Here is a 21,895-nt window from a genome sequence, read left to right on the forward strand (position 1 = left end):
CACACACAACAAAACATACAGGAATCTTGTTTGAAGGGATGAATAGTTTCATATCAGAGTTATTTCTAAATTATATATTCATTTATAGTGATGAATTTATAAGATTGTGGTTATTGAAAGAATTTTCTGAAATTTCTTGTTTAGGATTTAAACTATAAAAATAAAAATCTCATTTGGGACAGATAAAACAAGCCATCAAAGCTTCTCTTAAATTTAACCAAAAGGAAAACAAGTTTTGTAATTTCAACTTTTGTCAGTTAAAATTCACAGTCAAGTTTTTTGGTTTTTTTTTTGCTATTTAAAGAAAAATACATATCTCACCCACTTTAAGTCTTAAAGTTTATATTTCCTTCAATTTTAATAAAGTTCCATTAATTCTATCGATTTGTCTTTTGTGGGGGAAAATCAAAAACAAAAACAAAAAACAAACCTCTTATCCAGATAAAATTAGCCAATTCTAAAAGATGCTTCTAACAACAGAGTCTAAAACTTCAGTGGTAAATATGTACTTAAATATACATATACTAAAAAAAGTCTAAAAATTGAGAGATGTCTTGTTGGGCCTAAAAATAACCCCTTTAGCAAAACAGTAATAAAGCATTTACTCTCTGAGGAAAGAAGAATATATTTAACAGAATGTTTTCTATCTGAATGGTGAAGAAACTTATTTATTTCTACATAAAAGTAGGTTCAACTCAAATGAGTTTATTTATTAGCAACTTTTGAAACACCGAGGTTGAACAGAGGATGGGAACTAGACAGATCATTTCAGCATAGATGGTTACTTTCCATCTTGTCACAGACTCTGCAGGAAATGTCAATTACTGCTTTCTTTCTCCATTATGCTCAATCCTTTCCAAGGCATTCAGAGAGCTCTCTCCCTTCCCATTAAGAGAGGATCTTCTCCGGTAGCCTTTGAACTGGGAAGTGGCTTTAGTATTTGCAAGTGTAGATATACAAAAGCTCTTCCTCCTCTTACCAGGTTCATCAGAAGAACCAGCAGCAGGGCCCTGGCTGTTTTCTTGATCTGAGACGGGAGGTGCCATCTGTGGTTTTTGTCTGGAGGACACAGTTTCTTTTCTGGGAGACATACTTTCAAATCCACTGCTGTCAAATGTACATATTGTTCTTCTTTTGGCTTTTTGGGAAGTGGAAGGAAGTGGAAGTGAAATCCATACAAGCCCTTCGTTTTCCAAATCCTTCTGTAGCCTTGTGCTACGTCGCACTTTGGTTTCACTATTTCTCCTCCGAAAGGTTTGCTCAATGGCATCAGACAAATCTTTAAACAGTTCAGAATTTTCTAAACTAATTTCTACAGAGCTGCCCACATTGGAGGAGGGTGTGTGATTTCCCTTTTTTTCCAAATGTAAACTTTGACCATCAGAATAATACATGGAGCGTCTTCTATCTTTCCTGTCTCTGCAACTCTTAACACTGCTACTTTCCATGGGTTTTCTTCCCAAATCTTCACTTTGGCTTTTAGATTCTTTCATATTTTCAATTAAGACATCTCCTAAGCAATGACAGTCTTTTTGTGAGTTAGGCATTAAACGATTGCATTGCAGTTTTCCTTCTGCAGCTACTAAGAAGTCATCCTTTCTTTCACACTTTATGTTTAGATCTGGTGAAATTTTCAAGATTTGACAGAGGTTTTCTGCATTTTGACCACCAGCAGCAAATTCTTGACCCTGCTGCAGGGTCAGAGCAGGTTTGGGACTCTCTGATGCCACACGTTCTTCAGATACAGAAGGACAAGAAGCAGGACTGTCGGCTCCAGCTTCTGGTTCATTTTCACCTTCTGACTTATTTTTTGCTTTTGGGATATTTTTATTTTCATTAATGTTCATTATATTTGTATTTGGATCTTCATCAGAAGTAGCATAGACAACCAAGGAGGAACTTTTCATATAAGAGCAAAATTCAGACACATCATATTTATCAAAGCCTTGATGCATATGCAAATCTGGGTCATGAGGCAAAAGATACTTTCTTTTCACTGGATTTTTAGGAGCCTTCACTTCTTCCAGTTTGCCATTTGAGTTGAAATAACCTATGGGCATGTAAACAGGTTTCAATCGAATTAAAAAGTAACAATGGGAATGAACTTTACATTTATTACATAATCAGGTGCCCTGTTTTGTTTTTGTGTTTTAAGCATTCACAAGACCCACAAATGTTACAGTGTACTTGCCCATCTGTCATCCTCCTCCTCCTCTCTTAGTTCTCCCATGATCCACAGGTTAAGAAAATAGGTATTCAACGCATGAATTAATAAAGCATATAAAACTAAAACCATGAAAGTGAGAACGGCATCTGAAACTGCTTCCTGCATTCTAACACCCTTCCCATGCTACAGGGTCCATTAGCATGAGGCAGCGACATTTCTCATTTCCCTGAAAATGAATGACTGCAAATGGGCAACATTATGCTTCTGAAACTTTCTACCAAGGTATCCTCCGAAACAGGGGAGGGAAAATTTGGAATTCTGGGGGTATCTGAGGACTTACGAGCTAAAACAGCATGCCTGAAGACACTCAGGTCTCATGCCCTTGGTTAAAAATTACTATAAAGTGCACTGTACTCTCAAGCAGAACCATGTTTGTTTCAATATTATAAAAATCGACCCTTAATTCCTCAGCCTTTGACTAAATATCCTCCAGGAAGATACACATGGGCAGCCTTTCATGTGTTTCTGGCACATCAGAGGTGGAAAAACCATCATCAAATTGGTAAGTAACACAGCCCACATGAGTTCAGGCTTTATGAGTTCTAAATCTTAGAACAATTAGATGCAATCTTTGTTACCTCAGATGATGTTTTTCAGTGGCCAGTCAAATGAATAAAGTGTTTTAAACAAAATAAAAACTAAAAGATTTATAAAACATAAGGTGAGCCACAAGTCTAAAAAATCAATGTTTCCATTTAAAAATATATCCATGACTAAGGTACTTAAAATTATGTCACTTAAAGCTAGAGATTAAACAGATCAGTGTCCACTCAATGCCAACCAATGTTAGTTGGGTTCTTTAGACAGCTTTAAAAATTGATATTTATGGCCGGGCACAGTGATTCACACCTGTAATCCCAGCACTTTGGGAGGCCGAGGCAGGCAGATTACCTGAGGTCAGGAGTTTGAGATCAGCTTGGCCAACATTGTGAAACCCTGTCTCTACTAAAAATACAAAATTAGCCAGGCGTGGTGGCACGTGCTTGTAGTCCCAGTTACCTGGGAGACTGAGGCAGGAGAATTGCTGGAACCCAGGAGGTGGAGGTTGCAGTGAGCCAACACTGAGCCACTGTACTCCAGCCTGGGCGACAGAGTGAGACACCATCTCAAAAAACAAACAAACAAACTAACTAACACAAAGATATGTATTTTGCATAAAATCCAACATACTAGAGAAGGTAAAGGAGATACAGGGAGACAGGAAAGGAGAAAGAGATAAAGGAAGGAAGGAGCTGAATTGCTTTAAATCCATGTAACAGGTGATACCACTGGTTACAGATAAAAAATGCTTTAGGTATTTTTAAAAATAAATTCTCTAATAGGATGCAAGATGGAACATTTTACTACAATCACTGTTTTAAAATCTTTTGAAAAACTCCTGTTAGAACCAGAGATGTAATGAAAATAAGACTTAGTTTCCACTCTCAAGGAGACTGAAGTTTTAGGGAACAGGAGAACACAGAAAATAGATCATCATAAAACCAGGTGACGGAAGTATGTCGCAGAGTATTCCTGGAAAAACAGACAGTACAGCAAAATCTTGGAAGATAAGCAACATTAGGTCAGATTAAAAAGAGGTAGAGTGGTGGATGCTCTGTCGCAACACAGCCTGTGAGAAAGCATGGCAGGAGAAGAGTGTGTGCCAGGACATGTGCGACAGAGGGGTGGCTGTTTATTTAAACTCCTGTGTTACCCTAATGTTAAGCAGGACGCAGAAGCCAAGAGTCTATGGTGGCATGTACCTCATTCATCCTCAAGTCTATTATCAATCTTGTATGGTATTCTGCAAATAGGAGGGCTACAAATATCTGATGATTGACAAAGGTAGCCGTTTAAAAAATGATTCTATACAAATCAATACACCAAGTGGACACACATTATTTTTCAGGCAAGACAGCGTGGCTCATGTCTGTAATCTCAGTACTTTGGGAGGCTGAGGCAAGAAGACTGCTTGAGCCCAGGAGTTCGAGACCAGCCTGGGCAACACAGGGACACCCGATCTCTACTAAAAATTAAAAAAAAAAAAAAAATCCTTATTATTTTCATCAAGATCCAGTCCATTTAAAATTTGGGCATTAGAAACCAGAAACAATTCCATTTTTTATCTACTCCATATATCAACTGACTTGATAATAAAATAACTTTCAAGGTAATCAAGCTCAATTTATATGCGCTATTTTTAGAAAACGCTAAGTAGTGACAACTCTTAACAAAACATCGTTGCCCTTAACTCATATAAGGTATACATATTACTGAACCATAACCTCGTTCGCATTTTTTGTTCCTTTTTTTTTAAAGACAGGGTCTTGCTAGGCTGCCCAGGCTGGCCTCAAACTCCTGAGCTCAGGCAATCCTTCCGCCTTAGGCTCCCAAATGGTTGGGATCACAGGCAGGTGCCCCAGCCCTTGTTCACTGCATCCAGCTCTCGTTCACTTTCAACGATGGACTACACCACCAAATGGAATTTATTTTCACAAAATGCTTTAAAAAGCAAAAGGAAATAGGATGCACAGAAATTATTACTGATATTATAAGCAAAATCTTGTGTCTCGGTTTTCCTGGGGAAAGGATTCAGTTTCCATCAGATTCTGAAAAGGGTCTAAGCCACCTGCAAGTTACAAGTGACTCTTTCCTCCACTTGAAATGCTCATGGTAATGTGAGGAAACGTTGCTTTTTAAATTTACTTACTCTTTACATAGTGAATGGGAAAAAAGTGAAAAAAGTAAAATAGCAACGAAGAAGGTGACGAGAAAAGATAAAATATAACTACCAGGAAAAGGTGAGGATACCTGAACCCAGTCTTCGGATGCTTGGAACTGAAGGTGTCATCTCAGAGACTTCAGGCAGCTCGGGAATAGGACTGAGGAGGGGCTTCTTAGAAGCAATGTCTCTTTCCCCATATAAAGATTTCTGAACACTTTTCTTTCCCTTTCTTTTCTTCTTTCTGCAACTTTTTAAAACCTGAGAAAATGCATTAAAATATTGCAATTGAAAAAGATGTAGCACCATGTAAAATTTTGACGCTTTAGTCATTATTATTATTATTATTTTTGAGACAAGGTCTCACTCTGTCATCCAGGCTGGAGTGTAGTGGCACAATCTCGGCTCACTGCAACTTCTGCCCCCCTGCTCAATCAATCCTCCCATCAGCCTCCCAAGTAGCTGGGACCACAGGTGCACACCACCACGACCGGCTTTTTATTTTGTATTTTTGGTAGAGATGGGGTCTCACCATGTTGCCCAGGCTTGCCTCAAATTCCTGAGCTCAAGCGATACTCCTGCCTTGGCCTCCCAAAGTGCTGGGATTATAAGTGTGAGCCATAACACCCAGCCTGACCTTCAACTTCTATAATATCTCTAATTACTGTTTATACAGTGCTTTATTGAAGAGATCACTTTTATATTTCATTTACAATTGTAAGCATCTAAATCGAGGGTAGGAAGTCAGGTAACTTCCACAAAGTCAAATAAACTACAAAGCAGGATTCAGTTTATAAATTGTACGGTAGCTTTCTACATTTCCACAAGGCACTTGCCAAAACAAGGGCTGGATAAATGAAAAAATATATGAGATGCTTTAGAACCAACTACATGGATGTGATGTCATGAGATATTTGTAAGAAGCACATAGTTATGATGACTCAGGATTAACCAAGTGTGAGTTACATACTGTAAGCTATGGGAGACGCTTTGTGTTCCTAGGTCTGGATGAAAAAACAGTAGGTGTGTATGTAAAATATGAAGAAAACACAAAGCTAGCTGCATCTGCAGATTCAAACAACAGATGACTTAATCAAGATTCGGTCAAAACAAAATGGATTTTAACAAGCACAAGCAGAAGATGGAAGACAAAGGTCTGACATTAATTGATGGAAAATGTAGGTTTCCATAAAAATTAGAAGTTGCTTAATATATCCAGAATGGAGTATTACATTCAATTCTCAGTGCCATCAGTAACTAAGAAATAATGTTTTATGTTTTGAAAAAAGTTTCATATGGAAGACTTCGGGGAAATGCTGAAATACTAGAAAGACAGTCTGTTACGGGCAAAAGGAATGAGACATATTCAATGTGATAATGTTGAAGAGAAGCAGAATTTAGGGACAACACAAAACATATTAACAACACAGGCCAGGTGTGGTGGCTCACGCTTGTAATCCTAGCACTTTGGGAGGCCGAGGTGGGCAGATCACGAGGTCAGGAGATCTAGACCATCCTGGCCAACATGGTGAAAACCATCTCTACTAAAAATACAAAAATTAACTGGGCATGGTGGTGCACATCTGTAGTCCCAGCTACTCAGGAGGCGGAGGCAGAAGAATCGCTTGAACCTGGCAGGTAGAGGTTACAGTGACCCGAGATTGCGCCACTGCACTCCAGCCTGGCGACAGAGCAAAACTTCATCTCAAAAAAAAAAAAAAAAAAATACATCCAGAAAGTGGAATTCATTCACACATGTATTGAGATTGCTGTGTGCTAGGTAATAACTTGCCAGCTGTGGGATCTAGAAGCAAAGAGGATGTGTTCTTCAAGGAGCTGCTGGTGTAAAGGAAAGGAGTTACCATGCACACGCACCATCGCACCATGACAGGCTGTGTGAACCGAGAAGATGGGTACCCAGCCTGCAGGAGGTGTTCAAGATCGGCTCCACAGAAAATGTAATGTCTAAGTCAAATCTCAAACAAGCAAAGGCTGTTTTGGCCTATTATGGGGGCGATGCAGAAAGGCTTTTCAAAGAAGGGAATGCCACGTGCCTGAACTCAAAGTGAGACAGCACAGCACAGGTGCAGGGCTGCATGCAGCAAGACATGGCCCCTGGATCCATGCAGGAGTGGCAGGAGCAGAGCCCTTGTCACAGTGACTTGAATGAAAGCAATGAGGGCTCACTGCATGGTGACTTCGGGAGTGTCAATGTTTGATCTTAAATTTAAGAAAGGTCATTTGGGTGACAGCACAGAATATTTAGGTGAAACTAATGGTGAGATTCAAGAGTACAGAAATGGCACAAAACTATGTGCTCCTTGAGAAATCTATAGATATCCTGTGAAAACAAAACATTCCACAGAAAAATAATTTTAGAACTGTACAAGATGAATGTTCCTCCTGGTGATTTACAGTGTACATTTAACATGAAATTCTCTGAGAAGTCCACAGTATAAATAATCTCTATACACATTAGGAAAGTGCTGGGTTAAATATTTTTCCAGTAAATATTTTTTTCATGGAACATCTGTTGACATTCCGTGGAACAGTTGGGGAAATGCTGGCTTGGTCAATGAACCTGAAAGCCAAGAGAAGAGAAAAATCTTAACTTGAGGCTCACAGATAAGTTGGAAAAAAAAAATAAAAAAAAAATTGGCCTCTGGTGGCAGACACTTTTTGGGTTAAAGTCCTGACTCTGTTACTTAACTGCTTTATAACCCTGGGCAAGTCAGCTTTCTGTACCTCATTCTCCTCCTCTGCAAAACAGGAGTCACAACAGCACACCCCACATAAAGCTGAGGTGAGTATTAAATGAGCTGACATGTGATATAGCTGGTTAATGTAGGGCCTGACCCATTGTAAAAGCTATCTTGTTCTTTCAAATTCTTTTCCATTACTTGAGAGTGTATATGAGGAAAAATATCAACACATTTTTCTTTTTTTTTTAAGCCAGGTGTGGTGGCACACCCATGTAGTCCTAGCTCCTCAGGAAGCTAACGCAGGAGGACTGCTTGAACACAGGAGGTTGAGGCTGCAGCTGAGTTATGATCGCACCATTGCAGTCCAGCCTGGGCAACACAGTGACTCTTTTTAAAAAACAGAAAAAAAAAATTTTAATTGACAAAAATTGAATATATGTATGGCATACAACACCATGTTTCAATATATGTATGCATTGTGGAGTGATTAAGTCAAGCTAATGAACATATTGATTACCTCATATACTTTTATTTTTTAATATTAAATTATGCTATTAATATTACTATAGGGCATAGACCCAGTGTGGTCAGTTAACACACTGTGGGCAATGCCACCAGATAATAACACCAGATTAGCTTCTGATATATGGGTTAAAAAAAAAAAAGATCCCTTCTTCTCATGATTTTGGAAATCATGTCCCTGGATCTACAACAGTGCCAAGCACACAGTGGCTACTCCACAAATATGAATGAATGAATGAATGAATGAATGAATGGTCAAAGAAGTACAGTTAAGCTTACATAAAATTTGCTCAATGTGATTGAAAGACTATATTTCTGTTTTTTCATGGTTATGGGCCAACAAAAGTATATTACCACCATCTCCCTCCCCCAAAAAACCACAATTAAAGCACCTCAGGTCTGTCTGTCCTGAAAACATGTCTGGCAGAGCTGATCATAGTCATGAGAAGATTTCATCAGCAAAGGCCAGAAACTGACCAAAATCTGAATTTACCACAGTACAAAAGCCTTGCTGATAGTGTAACAAAGAAGAAGTTATATATGGTTGGAACCCCCCGGGGAAAGCCATTTGATCAAGAAATGGTTACGGTGGATTATGGCTTAGAAAAGCCAAAGAACAACTGAAGGGACTGTCCCTAAAGCAATTCTATTTACTCCAAAATCACTGATTCCTCTTCTCACACAGCGAAGGAGGTCAGGAAGCAGAAGTAAATGTTTATCTTTTGTCTTCTTTGCATAATTAAGACTTCTTTAAATTATTTTCAGAGAATAGCTTTAAAATTGTTTAAAAATAATTCAGGCCAGCCCGGTGGCTCATGCCCTTAATCCCAACACTTTGGGAGGCCGAGGTGGATGGACTGCTTGAGCTCAGGAATTCAAGACCAGCCTGGGCAACATGATGAAATCTCATCTTTACCAAAAATACAAAAATTAGCTGGGTGTGGTGGTGGGCCCTGCACTCCCAGCTACTAGTGAAGCTTGAGGCAGGAGAATCACTTGAGCCTGGGAGGTGGAGGCTGCAGCGAGCTGAGATTGAGCCACTGCACTCCACATGGGTGACAGAGAAACTCTGTCTCAAAAAAAAAAAAAAAAAAAAATTCATGGACATGGCAACAAATCACACCATATAGGAAAGCTTACGGTGATCAAGCACACACTTGCCTGCCCCTGGTGCTTACTTATCTGCTGGGTCCAGTTTTAGCTCTTACAGTTAACTCCCTCTTTCTAATAAAGGGCTCATACTGCTATATTTTTAACTTTGTCTAATGGAAAATTTCAAACACCCAAAAAGTACAGAGAATAGTTTACTGAACCCTATGTACCCATCAGCTAACTTCAACAATTACTAGCATATAGAAATCATGATTCACTTTTATTTCCCTAACCCCAGATTAGTTCAAAGCAAATCCCAGACGTTACACATCATTTCATCGGAAAATCCTACAGTGTCTTGAAGAGTTAAAGGTTCTTTTTCTTTTAGAGACAACTGCAAATACGGTTCAACAATAAAAAGAACTACTGATACACATAACAACCTGGACAAATCTCCAGAGAATTACGCTGAGTGAAAAAGCCAGTCCCAGAATTACACAGTACATGACTCCATTAGGGTAACCTTTTGGAAATGACAAAACTGCAGGAATGGAGAAAGATTAGTGGTTGCCAGGAGATGAGGCGGGGTTATGGGTAGGAAGTGGATGTAGCTACAAAGGGCCATGGGAGCACTCTCTGGATCTTGGCTGTATCAGTATCTTGGCTGTGACACTGAACTATGGTTTTGCAAGATGTCACAATTGGGGGAAACTAGCTAGGTAAAGGACACTTGGGATCTCTCTGCCTTACTTCTTAGAACAGTGTGTATACACAATGATTGCAAAATTTAAAATGTATGCAGAGGACAGAGGCTCATGTCTGTAATCCCAGCACTTTGGAAGGCCTGTGGGGAGCAGATCACCTGAGGTCAGGGTTTGAGACCCGCTAGGCCAACATGATGAAACCCCATCTTTACTAAAAATACAAAAATTAGCTGAGCATGGCGGTGCACACCTGTAGTACCAACTACTTGGGAGGCTGAGGCAGGAGAATCACTTGAACCTGGGAAGAGGAGGTTGCAGTGAGCCAAGATCATGCCACTGCACTCCAGCCTGGGCGACAGAGTGACTCTGTCAAAACAAAACAAAACAAAACAAAATGTAATTCAACAAAACACAAAAACCATGATGGCAATTTTCCCCAGTATCTCCTCAAAGTTCAAATTTCTCCCTTGGCCCATAATTTTTTTATTTTTTTTTCCTAAAACAATTGTTCTAATCAGGATCCCAATAAGATCTCCACACGTACCATCTGATTAATGTCTTTTAGTCTCTTTTATACTATGGCTCCTTCTTTTACTTCCCTCGACATTTATTTGGTGAGTAAATTGAGGCATCTTTCCTATAGAATTAGCCAAGTCCTAGATTTGGCTCACTACGGTCAGTGTGTCTATGTTCCTCCATGTCCTATAAATTGGCAATTAGATCTAGAAGCTTGATTAGATTCAGTTTTGATGGACAAATTTGAATACAATTGTATAACCAACAAATTAAAACTTGCCTATAATATGGTGGAGATGTTTTGACATATGTATACATTGGGACATGATTAAATTAAACTAACATCTCCACCACTTCACATAATTATTTTATGGTAAGAACACTTACAATGTCATCTCTTAGCAATTTTTACATATACATCATTATTTCCTAGTCACAAACCATGCTGTATAATAGATCTCCAGACCTTACTCATCCTGTCTCACTGAAACTTTGTACCCTTGAACCAACATCTCCTCATCCGCCACCACTCAACCCACTAGCCCCGCTGACAACCACCATTCTATTCTTAGCTTCTGTAAGTTTTTTGTTTGTTTGTTTAAAGATTCCACATGTGAGATCTTCTTGTCTCTCTGTGCCTGGGCTATTTTACCTAACATAATGTCTTTCTATGCTGTCAAAATGACAGGATTTCTTTAAGGCTGAACAGCATTTTGTTGTGTGTGTACACACATATTTTTTCTTTATTCATTCATCTGTTGATGGATACTTAGCCTGAATCCGTAACTTGGTTATCGTTCTTTGATAAACTGATTTCATTTCCTTTGGATACATACCCAGAAGTGGGATTTGTTGGATCATATGGTAGTTCTATTTTTAACTTTTTGAGGAACCCCCATACTGTTTCCCATAATGTCTTGTGAAAATGGATTATTTGGAGTTACAGGGTCATAAACAACTGGAATCCAGAGACCAGGGGAAAAAAAGCACTTGAGATTGTAAGACTAAATTTAACTACCACCATCACTCACCAATCAGAGTTTGCCAGCTCCCCAAAACTTTGCATAGGGCCAGTGAGTTTTCTTTCTAAATAATATGTAACATTTCTCTTTCTACTCAAACCCCAACTTTCTTTGTTCTTAGGACATATCAAAGACCACCTCAGTCTGTGTATATGCCCCAAACTGCAATTACATTTTCCCAAATAAAACATTTTGTTTAGAGATTCAGTTCTATATTTTTAGTTGACTTTGTCAATCAAAACAGGCTGTAGCAATTTACATTCTTACCAACAGTGAACAAAGGGTTCCCTCTTCTCCATATCCTCTCCAATGCTTGTAATCTTTCATCTGTTTGATAATAGCTAGTGATTTTCATTTGCATTTCCTGTGGTTTTAATTTGCATTTCCCTGATTAGTGATGTTAGCCATTTGCATGTCTTTTGAGAAATGTCTATTCTGGACCTTTGCCCATTTTTCAATTGATGTGTTCTTGTTATTGAGCTATTTGAGCTTCTTACATATTTTGGCTATAAATCCCTTATCAGATGTATGATATGTAGTTGTAATATCTTCTCCCATTCTATACGGTGTTTCTTTCCTCTGTTGATTGTTACTATGATGTCACATCAACCTTTTATCAAATGTTTTAGCAGCTTTGTTGAGCATTTCTTTTTTTATTAGCTGGAATTCTTCTATAAACAACTTTTCCCTCATCAACTATTTGTTTACCTGATATAGAGCTCAAATTTTATTTTCCTGTTATCAGAAAAATGAGTGGGTATCCTAGCAAGCTTCTAAAGTATCCATTACTTAAAAAAAGTAATAAACTTATACGTTATTTCATGATTGTACTACTTCAACGCTTTGCAATGCTGATGGTCATATTTGGTCAGTGGAAGCCCCTTGAAGATGGTTTTGTGTCCGTTAACACAACACCAGTAGTTTTATTTAGCATCCTTCCTTGTACTCTGGTACAGACCCAGCCAGGCTCACTTTTTAAATTTGTTGTTGTAAATCTGACAGCAGCCATTTCACCAACGGATGCTAATCCCTTTTAACTGGTATGTCTAATGACAATCTATGCACCAGGGATGCTCATGAATTTAAAGCTTTATCAATGGATAGAGCTGGACAATCCCTTTAAATGGAAAATAAAATGAGTTTCTACTCTTATTTCCAGTTCAAATTTAGTCTTACAAAGTTTTAAATTTCTTGGATTTAAAAATTTATCTTTTGTCTCTTAGTGAATGATTCTTAATGACAGGAAAAATTGCTTATTTGCTTTATTCTAAATTGAGTGCTTCTATTGAGTGTTTCATACTGTTTATAATTTCTTTGCAGTTATTTTTGTCCTTAAGATTTATTCCCCTTATAGGGCCAGGTGCGGTGGCTCACGCCTGTAATCCCAGCACTTTGGGAGGCTGAGGCGGGCGGATCACGAGGTCAGGAGATCAAGATCATCCTGGCTAACATGGTAAAACCTAGTCTCTACTAAAAAATACAAAAAATATATATATATATATATTAGTTGGGCATGGCGGCAGGCACCTGTAGTCCCAGCTACTTGGGAGGCAGAGGCAGGAGAATGGCATGAAGCTGGGAGGTGGAGCTTGCACTGAGCCGAGATCACATCACTGCACTCGAGCCTGAGTGACAGAGGGAGACTCTATCTCAAAAAAAAAAAAAACAACCTTATCCCCCTTATATTCAAATTTCTAGGTTTGAAAAAATTCTTAATGAGGTTAAGCCACCAATTTGACGTAGTAAGATTACTTTGTCAAATTTTGCTTTCGCTTTTTAGAGATTGCTCTCTTTCTCCTGGCTTTAATTTTGTTTCATAGTCAGGCAAAACATTTAAATGGTCCCACAATCAAAACTAAAAAACAGTACACACTTAATGAAGTCTAGCTTGCATTCACATTCTCTCCTGTCTCCTCCCTTCTCCCTATAGCCAGTTTTTAATTTTTCTTTGGCTTATTCTTCAACTTAAAAACCAAAACTATGTGTGTGTGTATATACATATACCATTATTATTTTTTAATGGTCTCTACTGTCTTAGACGAAGGGTAATGTATTAGTTTGTAAGGCTACTATAATAAAATGTCACAGACGATGTATTTCAAACAACAGAAATTAATTTTCTCCCAGATCTGGAGGCTGGCAGTGTTAAGATCAGGGTGTTGGCAGGGCTAGTGTCTCTTGGAGCCTCTCTCCTTGGCCTTCAGATGGCCACCCTGTGGCTGTGTCCTTACAAGGTCATTTTCTATGCACACACGTCCCTGGTGTCCCTTTGTGGGTTCGAATTTCCTCTTCTTACAAGAACACCAGTCAGAGTGGATTAGGACCCACGCTGTGGATCTCATTTTACCTTAATAACTATTTTAAAGACCAAATCTCCAAATACAGTCACATTCTGAGATCCTGGGAGTTAGGACTTCAATATATAAATTTGGGAGGGGACACAATTCAGTCCATAACCGGTAGTTGATCACATATATTATTTTATAACATGCTTTTTTCATTTTAACAGTAAACACAGTCATCCTGCAGTATCTGTACGGGAATTGGTTCTAGGACCTCCTGTGGATATCAAAAATCTGCAGATACTCAAGTCCCTGACATAAAATGGCACAGTATTTGCATAGAGCCTATGCAAACTTCCTTTCACAGCATTATACTGTAAAAATACAGCATAAATATGCTTTAAAGCATCTCTAGATGACTTAACACCGAATACAATATAAATACTACATAGTTAATATGCTGTATTTTAAAATTTGTATTTTTTAAATTGTATTGTTATTGGATTTTTCTATTTTCTTTTTTAAAAAATAATATATTAAAAAAATACAGATGGGGTTGTACGATGTTGACCAGGCTGGTCTCGCACTACTGGCCTCAAGCAGTCCTCCAATCTCAGCCTCCCAAAGTGTTGAGATTACAGGTGTGAGCCACCTCGCCTAGCCCTGAATGTTTTTGATTCAACCAACCACGGATGCTGGACCACAGCATATAAAGGGCCATCTGTGTCCCTTTGGCATCACTACACAGAAGTGTATGGAAGTTCTCTTCACAGCTTTCTACAGCTGCCTAATACTCATTTTATGGAAACACTACAGCTTTTTCAGCAAGTCTCATATCGATGAGCATATGGTTTGCTTTTAGTCTTTTGCTTTACAAAGAATGCTGCAATAATTAAACATATATTTTTGTATTTTGATCAGTGGATCTTTGAGATAGACTTCTAGAAATAGGCCTATTGGGTCAAACGATAAATATTTAATTTGGCCAGATACTACCAAATACTCCTCCACAGAGGTCTGCTTTAATAGAAAATGTATGAGTGTGCGTTTTTGCCCCATAGCCTCACCACGTGAGCGTGCTGTCAACTTTCAGATTTTTGGTAATCTAAAAGGTGAGAAACGCATCTCAATGCACGTTAGAGATGCAGTTCTCTTACGATGAGAAGTCTGAACATTTCCTTCCTATGTTGAAGGTCATTTTCATTTCAGTTTTGTAAATGTTTTGTTATCTTTTGAAGACTGTTCCTTTCTAAGTAACTTAGAAGTTCTTTAAATATTAGTGACATTAATCCTTGGTGTCTGATATGAGTTGTAAATACTTTTCCCAAGTTTGTCCTTTGTCTTTTAAATTTTCTTATGGGGATTTTTTTCCTTATGTATACTCTATGATGTATGGTTCAAAAGACATCAAATTCACCAATCCTTTGCCCTCACTGTTTCTGGTTTTTGAGTCACACTTTGGGAACTTTCTCTATTTCTGGTTTATAAAGGAATTTACTCTTGAGGATTCTAACGCTACTTCTGGTTGAGAAGTGGCGTTTAATCTAATTTTAGTTATCTGTCAATGCCTTGCTATGAAAGATGAAAAAAACTGCTCACTTAAAACCAAACCTGCCTCTTTTCTATGTTAATTTTGGTTCTTCTGTTGGTAAACTTTTACATTTCTATTTCTTTTCTTTAAAATTTAAAATATACATCTTGAATGTCTCATCCTAATGATGATAATTAATGGCCACAAAGCTTACTACGGTCAGGCGCTTTTCTAAGAGTTGCGCATGCATGAATTCATTAAGATTCACAAACTTCTAACATCCATTTCCACCACTGTTTTACAAACAAACAAAACAGGAGTCCAGACTTTTACCCAGCATTGCACTAGAGGGAGAAATGAACACAGGATTTAAACCCAGGGGTCTGGTCCAGAGTCTGCACTCTTGCCAGCAACACCATTAGCCCCCTTGTTTCTACCTTTTTAACTCACTTTTCACCTTCTGCTATTAACTACATCTTCCTGTTATTATTGGATTGTTAACACTTACATCGTCCTGCACAACAAAAAGCTTCGTCTTTAGTTGAAAACAAATAGCATCTACATTATGATGACTGTGCAAACATTTTTCATGGCTCTGCCAAGTACAGTGTTCATATTCCTTTCTTCTCCTCTGGGAACCTTGAGGGAGATGATTCCTAGAACCATAAAATCTACTTTTCCTTATTCTGCATTATTGCTTGAAATCATAGTAATGTTTACTTCATATTTACTCTAAAACTTTTACATAGACTTTTATTTGAAATGGTATATAATTACCTTTTTTTTTTTGGTATGTGACGTAACTTTCATTCTTTTAATCACAGGTCTTTTCTGTTTTTTGCCTCCAGCACCTTCTCCCTGCTCAAATTTGGACTGGTTGCTCTTCTGGGCTGGCTGAACAGCTATAACCAGCAATTTCCCTTTGATCACGCTCTTGTATTGTTAGATCCATCGTGTCCTGAATTCTTAAGCTTAGTTCCTCATTTTGCTAGAGTTTCTCCTCCAGTAGCATCCAAAGAAAATTAACTTTATGGCTGGGCATGCTGGCTCAAGCCTGTAATCCCAGCACTTTGGAGTGCTGGGGTGAGAGAAGTGATTGAGCCCAGGAAGAGTGTGAGACCAGCCTGGGCAACAAGGTGAGGCCAACCCGCACACCCCCCACCGCGCTACAAGAAACTAAAACAAAATTAGCCAGCCAGGCATGGTGGCTCAAGCCTGTAATCCTAGCACTCTGGGAGGCTGAGGAGGGCAGATCACGAGGTCAGGGGCTCGAGACCAGCCTGGCCAACATAGTGAAACCTCGTCTCTACTAAAAATACAAAAATTAGCCAGGCATGGCGGCGTGCACCTGTAGTCCCAGCTAATTGGGAGGCTGAGGCAGGAGAATCGCTTGAACCCAGGAGGTGGAGGTTGTGGTGAGCCAAGATCATGCCACCACACTCCAGCCTGGGGCAACAGAGTGAGACTTCATCTCAAAAACAAAATAAAACAAAACAAAACTAGCCAAGCGTGGTGGTGTGCACCTGTAGTCCCAGCTACTCATGAGGCTGAGGTGGGAGGATCACTTGAGCCTGGGAGGTCAAGCATGCAGTGAGCAGTGAGCAGTGACTGCAGCACTGCAGTCCAGCCTGGGTGAGAGTGAAACCTTCTCTCAAAATAAAAAGAAAAGAAAAAAAGAAACACTCAAATGTCTTTTATTTTTTCCTTCACACTTAATTGAGACTTTGGCTTGGTGTAGAATACTCAGTTAAAATTAAGTTTTCTTCTAAGCTTTAAATGAACTCTTGTGAGATTTTGCGGCTTTCAGGCTATTGTTAGCCTTGATACCACTCTGGTTCTTATGTCTCTGTAGGAAAAGTCCACTTTCCTCCTTATCCTTATTGTTCAGTTTCACAGTTACAGGCCTACCCCCTGGCCCTTCTTCATTGTACCAGGCATTCAGTGGGTGCTTTTAACCTGAAGACTCCCTTCTTCAGTTCTAGGAAATCGTCTTCTTTTATTTGGATAATTTCTTCCATTCTATTTTTGGGAAATATTCTTCTTTTATTTGGATAACTTCTCTCATTCTCTTTTATCCTTCTTCTTCCTAACAGTCCTATAGATGTCTCCTAGATTCTCTTGTTTCCAGTCTTTCTTTTGCTCTACCTTCTGGGCGACTTTCCTTAACTTTAATTCTTTTAAAACTACTAAATTTTATGTTTGTGCAATTCCTTTTTCATAGTATCTCCTTACTTTCATGCAGATGATATTTTCTTAAATTGGAGTACATATTTATGTATATAAAATTTCCTTCTATTCCTTGAATAATCTATTTCTCTGAGGTCAGTTTTTAACCTTATTAACATTCGTCTTTTCTCTTTCAGGCTATTTGTTCTATTCAATTGTCTGTTTCTTATTTAAGATTGGGTAAGTTGGTATAGGTTTACTTGCTTTCTAGCTCAGTCTATTTCCTGCATGAAAATCCCACCTAGGAACTCTGTGTGGGGCAGGGTGGGGCAGAATGCTGGAGTGTCAACTGTCAGGATTTGCATCAGGGCAGGAGCTGGCTGTCAAGACTGTGGGACTTTCCAAATGCCAGAATGAGGGCTTTAATCTAGATGACAACATCTGTTCTGAGCATCAGGGTGGGAGGGGGCTGGCATGCCAACTGGTGCAAACTGTCCCAAATATAGGACTTCAATTCATCTCTCTGTTTTTCAGTACCACCTCTCACACTCACCATCCATCGTACCTGCCAATTCTGGGCCAGGGTCTCTTGGGATTCCCATGAACAGGCCGGCTCCCGGCTCCTCTCTAGTTCCCTCCTAGCACATTCTGAGCTGTCAATCTTTCCACCTTTTTTTATCTGTCAACATGCTCCCATCTGCTTGGTCTTCTAGAAATTCATTGAAAGCTGTTGTCGGTTTCTCAGTACCCCTCCTCATCCCTTTCCTCCTCTCACTGCTATTCTAAGTGTATTCCTTTTATTACATAAATGGTATTAATTCAGCAAACTCCTGGGAGGGATTGCAGTGACTTAATGCTCAATCCTTTTTGTACTTTCTGGCTGTAATTTTATATGAATAGGTGCATATTCTTTGTAAGAGTGCTTTAAAATGTACATATATATATACACACACACAAACAAAATCAATTTCTAATATAATAAGTTGTATGTATATTTTTGAATTAATGGCATTTTTTCAGTAAGATAATCTTTCATCATTTTATCAAGAATGTGTGACCTAAAAAAGTGAACTAAAGCAGGAAAACACTCAGTTCCTTCTGGATTTAATGACTTAAGGATATCTGTGTCATTCAACCAAGAAAAGCAGCCATTTTTATTTCATGGAGGGGGAAGGAAGTTTACGGAATGTTTTGGGTGGGTGTGTAGATTGATAAGTTTAGTTTTAGAAATGTTGATTTTGACATAGCATGGTTAAAGGCAGATGTCTAGTATGTAATTGAACACAGATTTATAGATCAGGAAGTTTTAGTCTTCATATATGGTCATTAACTATGTTTATGAAATTACCCAGAAAACAAACAATTTACAAGGGCAAAGAAGAGAATTCTGGAAAATACAAACATTTAACAATGGGGGACAGAAAACAAACCTTAGAGACTGTACAGGAGTGTTCCATCATGTCAAATGCTAAGATGTCCAATAGGAACAGGCCTAAAAAGTATGCACTGGCTTTAGTATTAAAAATAAAGTGAAGCAGCAAAGTGGTGAAGAAGGCCAAATGTCAGTGAATGTGTAGTAGCACTACCCCCGACTCCTGTGTGAGTGTCTCTAGAGGCTATGTCAGATGGGAGAAAGGATAACTCAGTCAGACTGGAAATTTTGCTGGATGGATGAGGTGGAAGGAAAAGGATCCGGAATTGAGATTCCTGACAAGAGCTGGAAACACTTCACTCAGTTCAGGATGAAGAGGGAAACGTGAACTTAAGGTGTGTCTAAAAGCTTAATAGTGCAGAAAGAATTTCAGAGTAAGGGAGTGAGTAGGCTGGATGGACAGGAAGTACATGCGAAGGTGTTAGGCAGTAACAAGTTGTAAGAATGGCAGTGAGTAGTGAGTAGGTGGCTTCAGAGTGTGGAGTCCAGATCACTGGGCTGGAGAAGGAAAAGGAACTGGATTAAGGTGTTAAATTGGCTAATCACATTGGACTGTAAGCATATCTGAGATGACGAGAAGTGTTAGGAAAGACTGAGAGCTAGTTTCCAAATTTTTCCTTAAATTTAGGGAAAACTTTGATTCAGCAACTGGAAGAAGAGAATCTTTTTTTTTTTTTTTTTTTTGAGACAGAGTCTCGTTCTGTCACCCAGGCTGGAGTGCTGTGGCCGGATCTCAGCTCACTGCAAGCTCCGCCTCCCGAGTTTACGCCATTCTCCTGCCTCAGCCTCCCGAGTAGCTGGGACTACAGGTGCCGCCACCTCGCCCAGCTAGTTTTTTTGTATTTTTTAGTAGAGACGGGGTTTCACCGTGTTAGCCAGGATGGTCTCGATCTCCTGACCTCGTGATCCGCCCGTCTCGGCCTCCCAAAGTGCTGGGATTACAGGCTTGAGCCACCGCGCCCGGCCTGAAGAAGAGAATCTAACAAGTAGCAAGTGGCACACTCATCCCTGTCTAAAAAAATCAGGATTCCCAAAAGGGTGATATGTTGGGGTACATTCAAAGAAGAGAATCAATTTCAGGTTTGAGCGCCTATTAATTTACTGTGCGGGATGTACGCAACACAAGAAGATGAAGAAGATGCAAAAGTGTTCCTTAGGTAATTCAAAGTTAAGTATATAACCTCCCAACCCCATTCTACTCCACGATAAGATTGCATTAATAATCTTTGTCCAACGTTGACTGGAAAAAAATTTGTTTCTGTATTTTCCTAATCATACAATAAGGAAACACACCACTTCTACTTTTTATTATATCTTTAAACACATGCTTACCTGATTCTTCTTAGGAAGTGTTCTCTTTGTACACTTTGTTTCTTGAGACTTCCTCCTATTACTTTTCTTTTCTTTACAAGGCTGAACTTCTGTATTCAATAAGTTGCAAACATTTTCTTCTACAAAACTGACCAATTGCTAAAAAGAAAGTGTAAAGTAAGGATACCATAAAGCACAAGCAATTACATGATAATGTGCAGCTCTCAATCTTGTTGTGCTTCCCAGGATGCTTCTACCACTTTAGATCCCATTTCTTAATTCACAGATCCTATTAAAAGCATTTTGATGAAAATTGGTGGAAATGGTAATTACCAATCTCTGAATCATCAAATGCAGACCCAGAAGCGTATATTACATCACCCAATTATATTGGGGAAGAAAGAAAAAAACAGCTTAAGAATTCGTTAATTTATTCATTCATCAACTACTCATTAAGAACCTACAATTTAGCACCTAACTGCTGGGTTATGGGGACAAAATCATGAATTTTTAGATTATCTAGGTTTGAATCCTGGGTTTAACATCCAACCATATAAGCTAAACACCCCAGGAAAGTATATGTTTATACTTTATAATGTTATAAACAAAAATCCAAATTTTATCTAATTTAACAAAATAGCAAAAAACATGCATTCAATGGGAGTTATGCTTATATATAACTCACAGGTGAAACCAAGTGTTAAAACTCAAACAGATTGAAGCACAATTTTAAAAAGGTTATACTTATATCATTTCCTGGTTCTGTTAATTACATGCTGATCCTCTCCACTTTCACCTCAATGAAATTCATAAAATCATACAGATCCCAAACAAATTTTGTTAACTTCCATGTTAACACAGCTCTGAAAGCAGCTTTTTTTTGAGACGGAGTCTCGCTCTGTCGCCCAGGCTGGAGTACAGTGGCCAGATCTTGGCTCACTGCAAGCTCCGCCTCCCGGGTTCCCGCTATTTTCCTGCCTCAGCCTCCGTCCGGAGTAGCTGGGACTACAGGCTCCCGCCACCTCGCGCGGCTAATTTTTTTGTACTTTTTAGTAGAGACGGGGTTTCACTGTGTTAGCCAGGATGGTCTTTATCTCCTGACCTCGTGATCTGCCCGTCTCGACCAAAGTGCTGGGATTACAGGCTTGAGCCACCGTGCCCGGCCCAAACCAGCCTTTTAGATTTTTCTTCTAATATTATTAAAATCAAATCAGAAACACATTATCACCTTATAGGTTACATGCTAGGTAGGATAAAGTATTAGTTTTTTTTTTTTTGAGACGGAGTCTTGCTCTGTTGCCCAGGCTGGAGAGCAGTGGCACGATCTCGGCTCACGGCAAGCTCCACCTCCGGGGTTCATGCCTTTCTCCTCCTGCCTCAGCCTCCCTAGTAGCTGGGACTACAGGCACCCGCCACCACGTACAGCTAATTTTTTTTTGTATTTTTAGTAGAGACGCGGTTTTACCATGTTAGCCAGAATGGTCTTGATCTCCTGACCTCATGATTCGCCTGCCTCGGCCTCCCAAAGTCTTGGGATTACAGGCGTGAGCCACTGCGCCCGGTCAAAGTATTAGTTCTTTTTTTTTTGGAGACGGAGTCTAGCTCTGTCGCCCAGGCTGGAGTGCATTGGAGACGGAGTCTAGCTCTGTCGCCCAGGCTGGAGTGCAGTGGCGCGATCTCGGCTCAC

The 21,895-nt window shown here is 39.2% G+C and overlaps 1 protein-coding gene across 2 annotated transcripts in view; it reads right to left on the reverse strand.

The window, feature by feature from the left end:
- Positions 1-655: 655 nt before the first annotated feature.
- The window catches only part of CDCA2 (cell division cycle associated 2), a 51,713-nt gene continuing 30,473 nt past the window's right edge, over positions 656-21,895 (reverse strand). Inside the window, exons 13-15 of one of the 2 annotated variants that reach the window (XM_011962595.1) lie at positions 20,230-20,367; positions 5,018-5,189; positions 656-2,050 (exon numbers count right to left, since the gene is read on the reverse strand). In XM_011962595.1, the coding sequence (XP_011817985.1) occupies positions 822-2,050; positions 5,018-5,189; positions 20,230-20,367 (1,539 nt within the window). In that variant the 3' untranslated portion in view covers positions 656-821. Of the gene's footprint in view, positions 2,051-4,998; positions 5,190-20,229; positions 20,368-21,895 lie in introns of both variants that reach the window. The other variant, XM_011962596.1, reaches the window with a different exon arrangement.

The sequence above is a fragment of the Colobus angolensis genome, unplaced genomic scaffold (genome assembly GCF_000951035.1).
Source record: "Colobus angolensis palliatus isolate OR3802 unplaced genomic scaffold, Cang.pa_1.0 Scaffold6, whole genome shotgun sequence".
In the NCBI taxonomy this organism is placed as follows: Eukaryota; Metazoa; Chordata; class Mammalia; order Primates; family Cercopithecidae; genus Colobus; species Colobus angolensis.